At 34.2% G+C, this 13,055-nt stretch overlaps 1 protein-coding gene across 1 annotated transcript in view; it reads left to right on the top strand.

Annotated features, from left to right (window-relative positions):
* The window catches only part of EYS (eyes shut homolog), a gene marked incomplete at its 5' end in the record, with an annotated part of 1,607,607 nt that overhangs the window by 1,574,122 nt on the left and 20,430 nt on the right, over positions 1–13,055 (top strand). The window contains 1 exon segment of the mRNA XM_081294994.1: positions 5,638–5,810. Coding sequence (XP_081151120.1) covers positions 5,638–5,810 — 173 coding nt within the window.

Below are 13,055 nucleotides of genomic sequence, written 5' to 3'. Positions count from 1 at the left end.
TGACTCTAGAAATTTGTTGATGCCTTCAATATTTTCTATTTTCTTGGAGTACAAGTTTTCAAAATAATTTCTAATTATCTTCTGTATTTCTGTAGTGTCTGTTGTGATATTTCAATTTTCATAGTAATTTGAGTTTTCTCTCTCCTTCTCTTTGTTACCATGGCTAAGCATCTGTCAATTTTATTTATTTTTTTTCAAAGAACTAACTTTTTGTTCTGGCAATTTTTTCAATTGTTTCTTTTGTTTCAATTTTATTGACTTCAGCTCTGATTTTAATTATTTCCTGTGTTCTACTGCTTTTGGTGTTGAGTTGGTTTTTCTTTTTCTAGGGCTTTGAGATGTAATGTTAAGGCATTTATTCATTGACTTTTTCTTCTTATAAATAACCATCTGAAATAAAAACTCTGAGAAGAATTATATGAAGTTCTAGTTAATTTAAATGTTATTTTATAGGCTTACAGCATCTATATTATATTATGCCTAACATAATTTAAGCTATTTCCAAAAATAGAATAAATATTTTATTTCAACAACATTATGTATTATATCTCAAATATTCAAAACAATTTTAAATAAATAAAATAAAATAAATATTTTACCATGGCAAGGTTTCTCTATATATAAGACAGTGAGACATTTTGTTCTTAGCTTTGTTTTTTTTTCAAATGACAAAAATGAACCACTAGAGGGTGCAATCATCATTTAAAAATAAATTTTTTATTTTTATTTTTAAATTCTTTAAGAATTTTAAGTAGCATTTTTACTATAGTTTTTTTTTTCTTTTGTGAAATTGGTAACTCCTTCTATTTTTTGTATAAAAGGTCTTTACACATTTCTGTTCTTTGTGATTTTAAAATAATAATCAAAATCATACGTAACTTTGGTATTCAGCATTTTGTCTTCACTTTAGAAAATCCTATGCAATTTTTCAAATTGTTTTTTATTGAAAACTATTAATTTATATGCAACAAGTATATGTTTTCTTTCATTACAACCCATCTAAACATACTGTTTAATGCCCCAAAGATATTTGTTTGTCTTTTTATAAATGTGCCTCATGCTCCTAGACATAAATTCCAAATAGATGAAAATTTGCACTTTAAATTCCTTCTAGAACCAAAGACTATCAGTGCATTGGTGAACAAGTTGCTGGTCATGTTATTCGTGTTTCATCCACTGGCTCCTGGATTCAAGCAGCACCTCTCTGTGTTATGCACTGGACACCTGAGCAACTGCAATCTGGCTGGCCTTTACCCTACAAGCCTCCCCTCTCCTGGAGCTAGAGTTCACTCCTTACAGGTCTTCTGCCCACCCTAACCTAATGCAGTGTACATAATAGACACCGAAATTATATATAGGGGGGCTGGGTTTGTGGCTCAGTGGTAGAATGCTTCCTTGGCATGTGTAAGGCACTGGGTTAGAGCCTGAGCACCACATAAAAACAAATAAATAAAATAAAGGTATTGTGTCCATCTACAACTAATTTTTTTAAATAAAAAATAAATATATATACATATATATGATAGAAATGAATCCTTATGAGGCATAAATTTGATTTATACTATCAAGTAGTAAAGGAAAATAGGAATTCAAACTAAGTATATTTTTTATAAATATGTGTATGTAGACCCTTAATAATTTTTACTTTAATAAATCATTATTAGGTCAGCACAGTTCAAAAAGCCTGTAAAAATGATCCACATTTTCAATTACATACAATTCTATTATTTTAGGGACACTCTCATATGCTAATAATGGGAATGTAAATTGGTACAATTATTATGGTGGGCAGGCTGGGATATGCATCTAAAGCTGAGAAGTCATGTCGACATTTGAATTTTTCCTAAGTAAATGATTGTAGGTATCCAAAGATCTATTAGCTACAGGAGTTTTATCACAATATTGTTAATAGAAAATGGAAAATTAAAAACATAACATATCTCACAAATAACAATGAGAATGAATTTTATTTCATCAATTTAATGTCATAATATTCAATTATTAAATGTGAGGCTGTGGATTAGAAGTTAAAAAACATGGAAAGATGTTTATAAATATTGTAAAGATTTTTTAGGTTTATTTGTAGGAAGTTTCTCTTTGCAGATTTGTGGAAAATTACATATACTGAATGATTATTCCAAATGAAAATACTCAAATCTGAATAAATATAAAATGTATACTTTCAGTATATTTCCTTTCATCTGAAATGAAAACAATCCATTAACAGAGCCCAAATGAAATGAAAGCAAGATCCTGAGGAATAAGCCTCAGAGTTGGCTTTGCCCTGAATTCTACTGAAACCTGGAGACTTTAAATTTACCCTTTCAGGGCAACATAGGTTACCATGGAATTATCTGAGATAGGGAACCTAATAGGAAACTCCTCACAGGACTAGCACCAAAAACAGCTACATGCACAGTATAAAAATAAATGAAAAACAAATGCCATTTTACACAGAGACATTGGGTAAATTTGCCTATCTTACACTTTGAACTAGTTGAAGGGAAAATACCTGAAAGAGAAAAAGGCTAAAAATAGTTAATATACCTCTAAAGAGAAAAACAAAGTAGCAGAACTTGCTGCTCTAGACATCCAGACTTCTAAAGCTGGAGAAATGAAGACTGTGACATTGACCCAAATATTAGTCTAAACTAGATCTAGGCCTTTCATAAATGAACATGGTTCATCAGTGGAAAAGGGTGAACTGTTTAACAGAGTGCTAGGACTATTGGTTGTCCACATGGAGAACTAACTGCACCTCCTCACGTTGAACACAAAAAAATAACTTTAGGCATATTAAGACTTAAATGTAAAGGACAAAAATGTGATTTGGAAGATAACATATAACAACTATTTGATCTTGTAATATGGAAGAATTTCACAAATAAGGGTCTCACAAAATTCAAACTATAAAAGGAAATATTAAAATTTCAATGACACAGAAATTATGACCCTCTATTCATCAAGTTATATAGCAATGACAATGAACCAGGTCTACACAGGTGAATCCTAAAACCAACTCTGAATAAAAATTGAAGAGAGTGATTATCTCGAATTTCAGGACAATGTCAGCTCCCTGTAGGATAGGTCAGGAGGCTCTCAGGGCAAGCACACATGTGACCTTCAAAGTCCTGGTCATTCTCTGGGAGATTTGGGGGTAAAGTAGGTTCAAAGACATTCATTTTATCATTAACTTTAAACTGTATTTATACATGTTATGCATAATGTACTTGAAATTGATTTTAAACAAGAGACTATAAAACACTATGCAAAGCATTTTTAATGTTAAAATTTGCTTAGCAGGACAAGGCGGCATGTGCCTGTAATCCCAACTACTCAGGATGCTGAGGCAAGAGGATCACAAGTTCAAAGCCAGCCTCAGCAACCCCGGGAGAACTTGTCTCAGAATAAAATGGACTGGTGATATACTTTAGTGGTAAAGTGCCTCTCTGTTTGATTCCCAGTGCCAAAAAATAAAAAAAAAAAATGTAAAACGTGCTTAAACAAAATAGTAGTAAGATACATGCTAAGTGGTAAAAAATAGCTTTGTCATAATCAGAGGTGGATCAGGTGATTTGTTTTAATTTTATAATATTTTTATCTGTTGTTTCTGTAAAGTGATAAAGGATGTTAACACTGTTTACAGAAAGAGTGCCAGTTGTCCTCATTTCCCTTCTATATGGTATATAATGTGTGTCATATAGTTTGATCCAACTAGAAAGGTTATAAACTACCTTCAATCCATAGAATCTGTGAGGGTTAAATACTGGGGTAAAGAAAACACAAAATTACAGACACTTCCATTTTCTACCTGCCTTATCTTGACTTGTTTACAGTAGAAATTATATATTGGTGATGCTTTTCAAATCCCCCAGCATGCTCTTGGTGTCAACTATATCTATAGTTTGCCAGCAAATAATGACTGTTGTAATACATTGAGAACAAAAAAGAGTGACCCTTTGTTTATGTGTGTGTTTGATTTGAAATAGTTATGTTACTGTTCCTTCAAAACTCAATGTGTTACATAAAATAATTGTCATGCATTTAAAAAAAAAAGAGTGACCCAGGACTCATGGATGTACTCATAAAATAAATGTGCTTGTGTTTATCACTATCTTTTTTGTATCTGCATAGAGGACTCAACATTTATGTGCTGCTAAATTGGAACATGGGGAAGCCTGCTGAATTTTCTGTTTCTACTTGACAAATAAACATGTTAATTTTTAAATATACTCTCAACTCATTAATTTAAAGGACCCACTTCAATATATTGATCAATACTTGCCTCTTCAAGACTGGTGCCTGAAACCCAGCCAGGGACTCTGGTTTGAATGGAAGGTGGTGGGAAGGAGGTGTGATCCACTGTTGCTTTTCCTCAGCCTACTGGTTTCTAACCCTAGACCCCATGCCCTATCTTAGAATGTGCTTCTTTGGTACTATTTTAAATAGATTTAGTCCTCTCTGGCAGGGATTTAAAGCTGACACTTACTCTACTATGTCATTTAATGAGGGCTGCCAGATTTAGGGGGAAAAGGAGACAATACATGTTGCCCAGATAAATTTGAATTTCAAATAAACAACAAATAATTTTCAGCATATCCAAAATACTGTTTACCTGAAATTCAAATACAGTATCAGATATGCTTACACATGTACAAAAAAAAAAATCAATGTTTATCAGACATTTCAAATTAGCCAGTGCCCTGAATTTGCCTGGTAACTCCTACCTTTGGTCGGTCCATCAGCAACTCCCTTACTTGGGCCTCTCTCCCAGTATGACACTGTAAACCCAGGCAAGGTCTCTCTTCCAACTGGGTCCTCTCTGCCAGCCCTCATAGTCTGTATCAAGTATAAGCTGATAGACGGCCTTTTACTACTGAAGTCTCTTTGGCCAGGAGGACAGCTCTTGTGCATGATCCCTATTTTATGCCCTCTGTCTGATGTTTCTAAGAGTGTTGCATACCTTCCCTGAGATTCACTTATATGTGACACACCCCTGGCAAGATTCCTCAAGAGCTAGGCCTCTGTGTTCTCCTGTACAAGGGAACATATAGGAAACTCTCCAAGTAATACTGCTGAATCTCCTTTCTTCAGATTTAAGGTTAAGAGGCAGAAACTCCAGACCTAGTCCTTCCCTTGGTGGTGTGCAGAAAAGGAGAGGGACCTACAGTGTGGTTTTGTCAAAAGAAATTATTCTGCCCAGGTACAGTAGCACATGCCTATAGTCCCAGCAACTCTGGAGGCTGAGGCAGGAGAATTGCATGTTTGAGACCAACCTCAGCAAATTAGTGAGACCCTGTCTCAAAATAAATATATATATATATATATAAAAGGGCTGGGATATAGCTCAGTGGTAGAGCACCCCACTCCCCAATACCAAAAAATAAAAAGAAAGAAATGATTTTCATAAAATGTTCTATTTCCATGCTTTGAACCTTTTTAAATACTTGATATGGAGTTCAGTAATCTTATAACCAGTTATTAATGCTTTCCTTTGACAATTTTGATCTTGATTGCTTGAATCACAATGCACCTAGGTAATCTTGGGACCTAATTAACGTTGCAAACTTTATATCAGAGTGATAACAAGAGTATATCCAGCCCTATTCAAGTGCTAATTTCTCTCTCAACCTACAGCTGCAACTGTCCCACAGGGTGGAAAGGAGCATTCTGCACAGAGACAGTCACTTCCTGTGATCCTGAACACGACCCCCCACACCGCTGCAGCAAGGGAGCAACCTGTATTTCATTGCCTCATGGATACACCTGTTACTGTCCTCTAGGAACCACTGGAATCTACTGTGAACAAGGTGAGGCTGAATTTCAAGTCATTTTTTGTCCATCAATTTAACTAAATTTAGGAACTACAAAGTCAATTTTTCTTTACAGAAAATAAAGATAAGAAATACATATAATAAAAGTAGAGTCTGCTTTCTTCTGTTCCTACTATATTGGACATTGTATTTTACAGACAGGATAATAATCAAGATCCAGTTAGTACAAAAATACAGCTTTATTTTTAGGATTGCTTTAACGTATTAACTCTAAATTCCCTGTCTGTTTAGTCTATGTGTTCTAGATCTTTTGTGCTAAATGTAGTTAACCAAATGAGGTTTGATTCATAACTCCCTTCTAGAACAATACTGTATTGTTGTGCTTTTCCATCTGATTCGAAACTATCCGTTGAGTGTGGAGGCAAATGCCTTTAATCCCAGTGACTCAGGAGACTGAGGCAGGAAGATCTCCAAGATCAAGGCCAGTCTAGGCAACTCAGATCCTGTCTCTAAATAAAAGGACTGGAACCTCTGAATTCAATTCCCAGTACAACAACAACAACAACAACAATAATAATAAAGCCTATTTTATCAGCTACAGAGAGAGAAGAGAGAAATTTAAAAGGTAAAATGTTCCCAAGTCCAGTGGGAGCAATAAAGAGCAATAATGTCCAACCAATTAGCGAAACTATGGCTCTTCCTCTGAGGGAGCTCAACGATGTCCTGGGTACTCCTCACCTGTGCAATAACTAGTGCTAAGAGTGCTTCAAGATTTGAGCTATCTTTCCTTTAATCCCAGCTGGGACTTCCAGAACAGCAGCAGGGAATCCAGGAAACACAGCTCAAAACTTCACCAAGATGAGCAGAGCACCTGTATTACTTCAACAAATCACTTCACCAAGATGAGCAGAGCACCTGTATTACTGCAAAAGCAATAGCAATGAGGAACTGAAAGAAATAATAGGGCAAGTAACATAAAGGCTAGTGAATGTGAAAGTAAGGCAAGCTAAGTTTTTAAAGTGTAAAGCTCAAATGATAAAAATTTGGGAGATTAAACCAAAGTTTGTATGGATGTGTATTTATATAGATAGATAATACTTATATGCATATAAATAAATTATATAGAGATAAAAACAGGTGGATAGATAGGTAGAAATAGGAATAGCTATAGTAATAAGATTGCAAAATAAAATCCCAGAAAGTTTGATAAAAGATGCCAGAAAATTTCATAGAATTCTGAACACAAAGTTAAGCAAAGATACACCCTGGTACATGATAGAATAGGACTTCGGTTAGAATATTTTGCAATCCAGGGAAGTCATTAAAATGTTATAGCAGAATTCTGGCTCACAAACATTTTTCAAGATAAATAATATGATCAGTTTCTCTTTTTTTCTTTTTTTTTTAGAGAGAGAGAGAGAGAATTTTTTAATATTTATTTTTTAGTTTTCGTCGGACACATCTTTGTTTGTATGTGGTGCTGAGGATCGAACCCGGGCCGCAAGCATGCCAGGCGAGCGCGCTACCGCTTGAGCCACATCTCCAGCCCCAGTTTCTTTTCTTATATGTGCAAATTGCTTATTTGCTCTTTTCTCCTTATCAAAACTCTTTCCTATAATAGTTTATGATTAATAACTACTATATGTTATTGATTATAATTTATTATTGTAAAGCTTATATATAAAATTTCTTAAATTATAAATCTCTTCTCAATTTCTTTTTCCCCGTATTATTGGCAAATTGTATTTTTACTTGAACTAGTTTTAATACTACTAAATTCTAGCTATTGAACATTGTTGACATTTAGCCAAGTTAGATTCCATAATTTGTGTGTTTTAATTTTCAGACTAGCAGATATTGGAAATACATCCATTTTTCCTACATTTTTCCATCCATAGTGTAATTTTCCTTTCATTCATTTCTATTCCCTCAGGACAAGAACTCATGTCCACGCTAGCATTTTGAATGAAACAGGCAATATTCAAGCTACTTACACATTTTTCCTAATGGGAAGAATATTTTATGGTCCAAGCAGCCTCTGGTTTCCATTGAAATTAATTTTTGCTAGTGGAGAATTTCAGTTATTCAAGTTCTTCGAACACATGGGGTGTTTTCTGGCCAAGTTCTTTGTTTTCATAATAGTACAGAAATGAGTACAAAACACAACAGATGACAGTTTCAGGAATCATTGCTATTTTCAGATTCTCATTTTCAGGTGTATTTGGCCATGTGGAGTTACAGCAGGTAATGCACAAACTTTATGCATAGGAAAAAAATTAGTTTTAGTCTTCATTTATTTCCCCAATTTCAAACCCATAGGGATATTTAATAAGAATGTGATTACATGTCTACTAGATTCTTTATAACTTTATAATAGTCATGAATAGTAATGGAGAGTAGGCACTAGCTAGGATTCCTGGAAATAAACATTTTACTTTAGTTTTTTTTTTTCCTGAGTTCTTCAATACTTGTCAAATCGTAAGTGAAATTCAGAGACAAAGTGAATTACAAGTAATAGTTCTGAAGTTTAGTGACTCTCAAGCTTTCTGAGCACCTAAAGGCATGCATACAGCAGCTGAACTTGAAAACAGAGAAACAGATATAACTGTCATTTCCTAACCTTGAACTTTGGACAAGCAACTTAATTTCCCTGAACCTCGGGTTCTCTTATGTGGAAAGCATGTATTTAAGAATCTCTTTTAGGGGGATTTCTGGCCGACATCCAGTAAGACTCCATTCTTCTTGTCAAGTCCTAAATCAATAAGTAATATTTTTATGAGGCAGTGAGTGAAAATATAAGAACTCTAAGATATCTATGAGGTTTTTATTCAACAAAATTTTTATTTTTTTTTATTCAAGATACTATAAATGAGCAAAAATCATTTACAATGGATTTTCAGTTCTTTATTGCTGAAGTTTCCTCCCTCAAAATGTTTTATATGTTGAGTCACAATATGCCTCACCCATCATTCTTGGAAAGTAGACCCAAAAAAAAGTTACTACTTTCCCTGAGGCAGATCTGCCTATCTTCCTTTTCTTTTATTTGGAGGGTGAGGTAAAGGTACTAGGGTTTGAACCCAGAGGCACTTTACCACTGAGCTACATGCCAAGTCCTTTTTATTTCTTATTTGGAGACAAGATCTCACTAATTTCTTAGGGTCTCACTAAATCTCCCAGGCTGGCCTCAAATTTGGGATCCTCCTGCCTCAGCCTCCTGAGTTACTGGGATTATAGTGTCCACCACCACGCCTGGTTCAACCCATCTTTTTTTTAACCTGGAATGACTGACAGTGATGCAATCCAACCACAAACTTTATTTTCTAATTTGGAATGCTGAGAGGCAGGCTTTCCATAGTTGCTAATGAACATATCACAATATGATAGCACATTAAAAAAATTATGACAATAATGGAAGATATAAATATTATAACATGTCTCTATTTCATTTCCTCCTTTTGTTAAAGTCTTCATAATTCATCTTAAGAAAAACAGGAAAAGCAACACTACATTCTAGTGACCAAGGACTATTACAAGGCTAAATGTCAAGAAAGCCTTATGGTCTCAGAGGCAGAATTATCTAGGAATCTCCTAGCACATCCCAATAAAGGCAATAATGAGGAGTCAATGAAATGAAGAGGCCTCCATGGTGCCTAGCACATAACTAGTACACCATAAATATTAACTCCCTCCTAGACAGGAAGGGAAAAAAACATTGAGTTAAAGGAAGGCCATGATCATACAGACATTTGATCTAGGGGGTTTGCTAGGTGTTGAACCCAGAACCTTGCACATGTTGGGCAAGTGCTCTGTCATTCTACCACTGAGCTGAATCCATAGACCTTTCTATTTTTATCTTTAAGACAAGATCTCACTAAGTTTCCCAGGCTGGCCTCAAACTTGTGATACCCCAGCCTCAGCCTGTAGCTGGGACTGCAGGTATGCGCCACTCTGTCCAGCTGATCATCTTTATTTTTAAAAAATTGGTTAGTTTTAATAGATACATTTTTAATATTTGGTAGTTCAAATTTTTTCAAGTTCATATATTTTATTGGTACATTATAATTATATATAATAGTGAGATTTGCTGTTACATATTAATTCATGCACACAATATAAATATAATTTGGTAACTTTAGTTTGGATTCTTAAGTTAAAATATTTTAAACCTCCTATTTTAAAGAGACAATATTGTTTTACTAAGAAATGTTATAAAGATTTTTCAAACTATTATATTAAGATAGTAGACACAAACTTTTCAAAGTAACAAAATATTTTTTAAATATTTATTCTCAATAGAGTCATATCAAATTAAATCAAATTCTCCATAAATTTTTAAAAAGTATTTATGGAGAAACCTCTCAGGCAATATGGAGCTATCCAAAGCACTATAAAGTGTTGTTAATTTTTCAAAGAGCTAAAAATTTAGGTGGAGATCAGGCAAACATCTATGAAAATAAATAAACTTGAATAAACTGAATATAAGAGCAGGAAATATCCAGGTACTAAAGCTTTAATTCTAAATTAATGATACAACAAGCACATGATTTCTGGCTAATGGGACCCAAATAGGCATTCAAAAGCAACGGAATTAAGTTAGGATTCAAAGGATGGGTAAGATTTGAGTAGTCTCATATAAGATGGAGCAGAGTGAGGTAATCTTTCCTAAAAGTGAGAACTGCCTCAAAAAAGCATTTAGAAAAGAATGGGAAAATTAAATGGTGTCCAACAGCACATTTTAAAGATCATTCATGGTGACCAAGTGGGGATTCTTAATAGCACTACAGCAATTGTTCCACAAACACACAAACACACACACAAAAAAATGTGTGTGTGTGTGTTTGTGGAACAATAAAGGACAAAATCACATAATCATCTCAATAGATGCAAAAAAGGCATATGATAAAATCTCTTCACGATAAAAACTCTGACCAAATTAGGTACATAAGGAATGTATCTCAACATGATACAAGCCCTATATAACAAGTTCACACCCAACTTCATACGGAATGGAGAAAGGCTGAAAACTTCTAAGATTTGGAGCAAGCCAAGGAAACCTCTTCCATCACTTTTGTTCAACATAATACTGGAAGTCCTAGCCAGAGCAATCAGGCAAGAATAGAAAGAAAAAAAATGGCATCCAAATAGGAAAAGAGGAAATCAAATTGTCACTACTTGCAGGTGGTATGATTTTTATATGGAAAATTCCAAAGACACCACCAAAAACTATTAGAACTGTTAAATGAATTTAACAAAGTTGCAGGACATTAAATTGACATACAAAAATCAGTAGTACTGCTATACATTAATAGCAAATTATCTGAAAAAGAAATCAAGCAATTAATCCCATTTACAAATGCTATAAAAATAATAAAACTCTAGGAATAAGTGTAACCAATGAAGTACAAAATCTCTATAATAAGTGTTGGGGTTGTGGCTCAGCAGTAGAGCTCTTGCCTAGCATGTGCAAAGCCCTGGGTTCAATCCTCAGCACCACATAAAAATAAGTAAATAAAATAAAGGTATTGTGCCCAACTACAACTAAAAAAATACATATTTTTTAAAAAAATCCCTACAATAAAACAGTAAGAGGAGAAAATTCAATAAAATAGAAATAGTTACTCAATATCCTCAATATCATCGAGGAAATGCAAATTAAAACCACAATGGGATATACTTCACTCAAATAACAATGTTTATTATCAAAGGATAACAAGTATTGGGGCTGGGTATATACCTCAGTTGGTAGAGTGCCTGCCTAGCATTCACAAGGCCCTGGGTTCAATCCCCAGAACCATCAAAAATAAAATAAAATAAGATAACAGAATAGGTAAGAATAGGAAGTAAAGGGAACTTTGCACACTGTTGATGGGAATATAAATTATAAAGAATGTAAGTGATCCATTGTGGAAAACAGTAAAGGAGGTTCTTCAAATTTTTAAAAATTAGCTACCATATGATCTAGCAATCTCATTACTGTATATCTTTCCACTACTGGAAATACAAAGGGAATGAAATCAATATGTCCAGGAGATAACTGCACTTCCGTATTACTTGCAGCACTATTCACAATTGCCAAGAAATGAAAACAACAAAAGTGTTCATCAACTGATAAGTGGATAAAGAAAGTGTAGTACATTTGCACAACAGAACACTATTCAGCCTTTAAAAGTTAAATAAAGAAATTCTATCATTTGTGACAACATGGGTGGAACTTGGAGGACACTATGTTAAGTGAAATAAGTGGGCACAGAAAGGCAAATAGCAATGGTCACTCATATATGGAATCTAAAAAAGTTGATATCACAGAAGTTAAGAGACTGGAGAGAGTAGGGTGGAAGGAGAATGAGGAAAGATTGGCCAACAGGTACTGAATTATGGAAAGGAAGGAGAAATAAATTCTAATGTTTTTGGTTTTTTTTTTTTTTTTTTTTTTGCACAGTGGAGTACTACAGATCATGATAATGTACTGCATATTTTTAAAGTTAGACAAAAAGTTGAACACAAAAAAATCCAACTTAAAAAATAGGCTAACAAACTAAGCAGACACTTCTCAGAGTAAGACTTAGAAATGGCCAACAATTACATGAAAAAGCTTAATTTCACTAATCATCAGAGAAATGCAAATTAAAACCACAATGAGATATCATCTCACTGTAGTTAGAATGGCTATCATCAAAAACACACACAAGGCTGGGGATGTGGCTCAAGCGGTAGCACGCTCGCCTGGCATGCGTGCGGCCCGGGTTCGATCCTCAGTACCACATACCAACAAAGATGTTGTGTCCGCCGAGAACTAAAAAATAAATATTAAAAATTCTCTCTCTCTCTCTCTCTCTCTCTCTCTCTCTCTCTCTCTCTCTCTCTCCTAACTCTCTCCTCTCTCACTCTCTCTTTAAAAAAAAAAAAAAACACACACACAAAATAATAATAACAACAACAACAAATGCTGGTGAGAATGTAGAGAAAAGAGAATGTAAATAAGTACAACCATTATGGACAACAGTATGGAGATTCCTCAAAAAACTAAAAGTAGAATTACAATATGACTCAGCAATTTCACTACCAAGTATATATCTAAATAAAATTAAATCATTACACCAAAAAGATACCTGCACTTCCAAGTTTACTGCAGCACTATTCACAGGCCAAAATATGGAATCACCTCAGATGCCCTTCAGTGAATGAATAGATAAAGAAATGGTGTGTTTACCCAATGGAATATTTTTCTGCCTTTGAAAAAAAAATCCTGTCATTTGCAGCCATACTGAAGGAACTGGAGGC

The sequence above is a fragment of the Spermophilus citellus genome, assembly GCF_964194105.1.
Source record: "Spermophilus citellus genome assembly, chromosome: 5".
NCBI classification, from domain to species: Eukaryota; Metazoa; Chordata; class Mammalia; order Rodentia; family Sciuridae; genus Spermophilus; species Spermophilus citellus.
The sequence above is the reverse complement of the archived record's forward strand: the minus strand, read 5'-3'. Positions and strand labels throughout refer to the sequence as shown.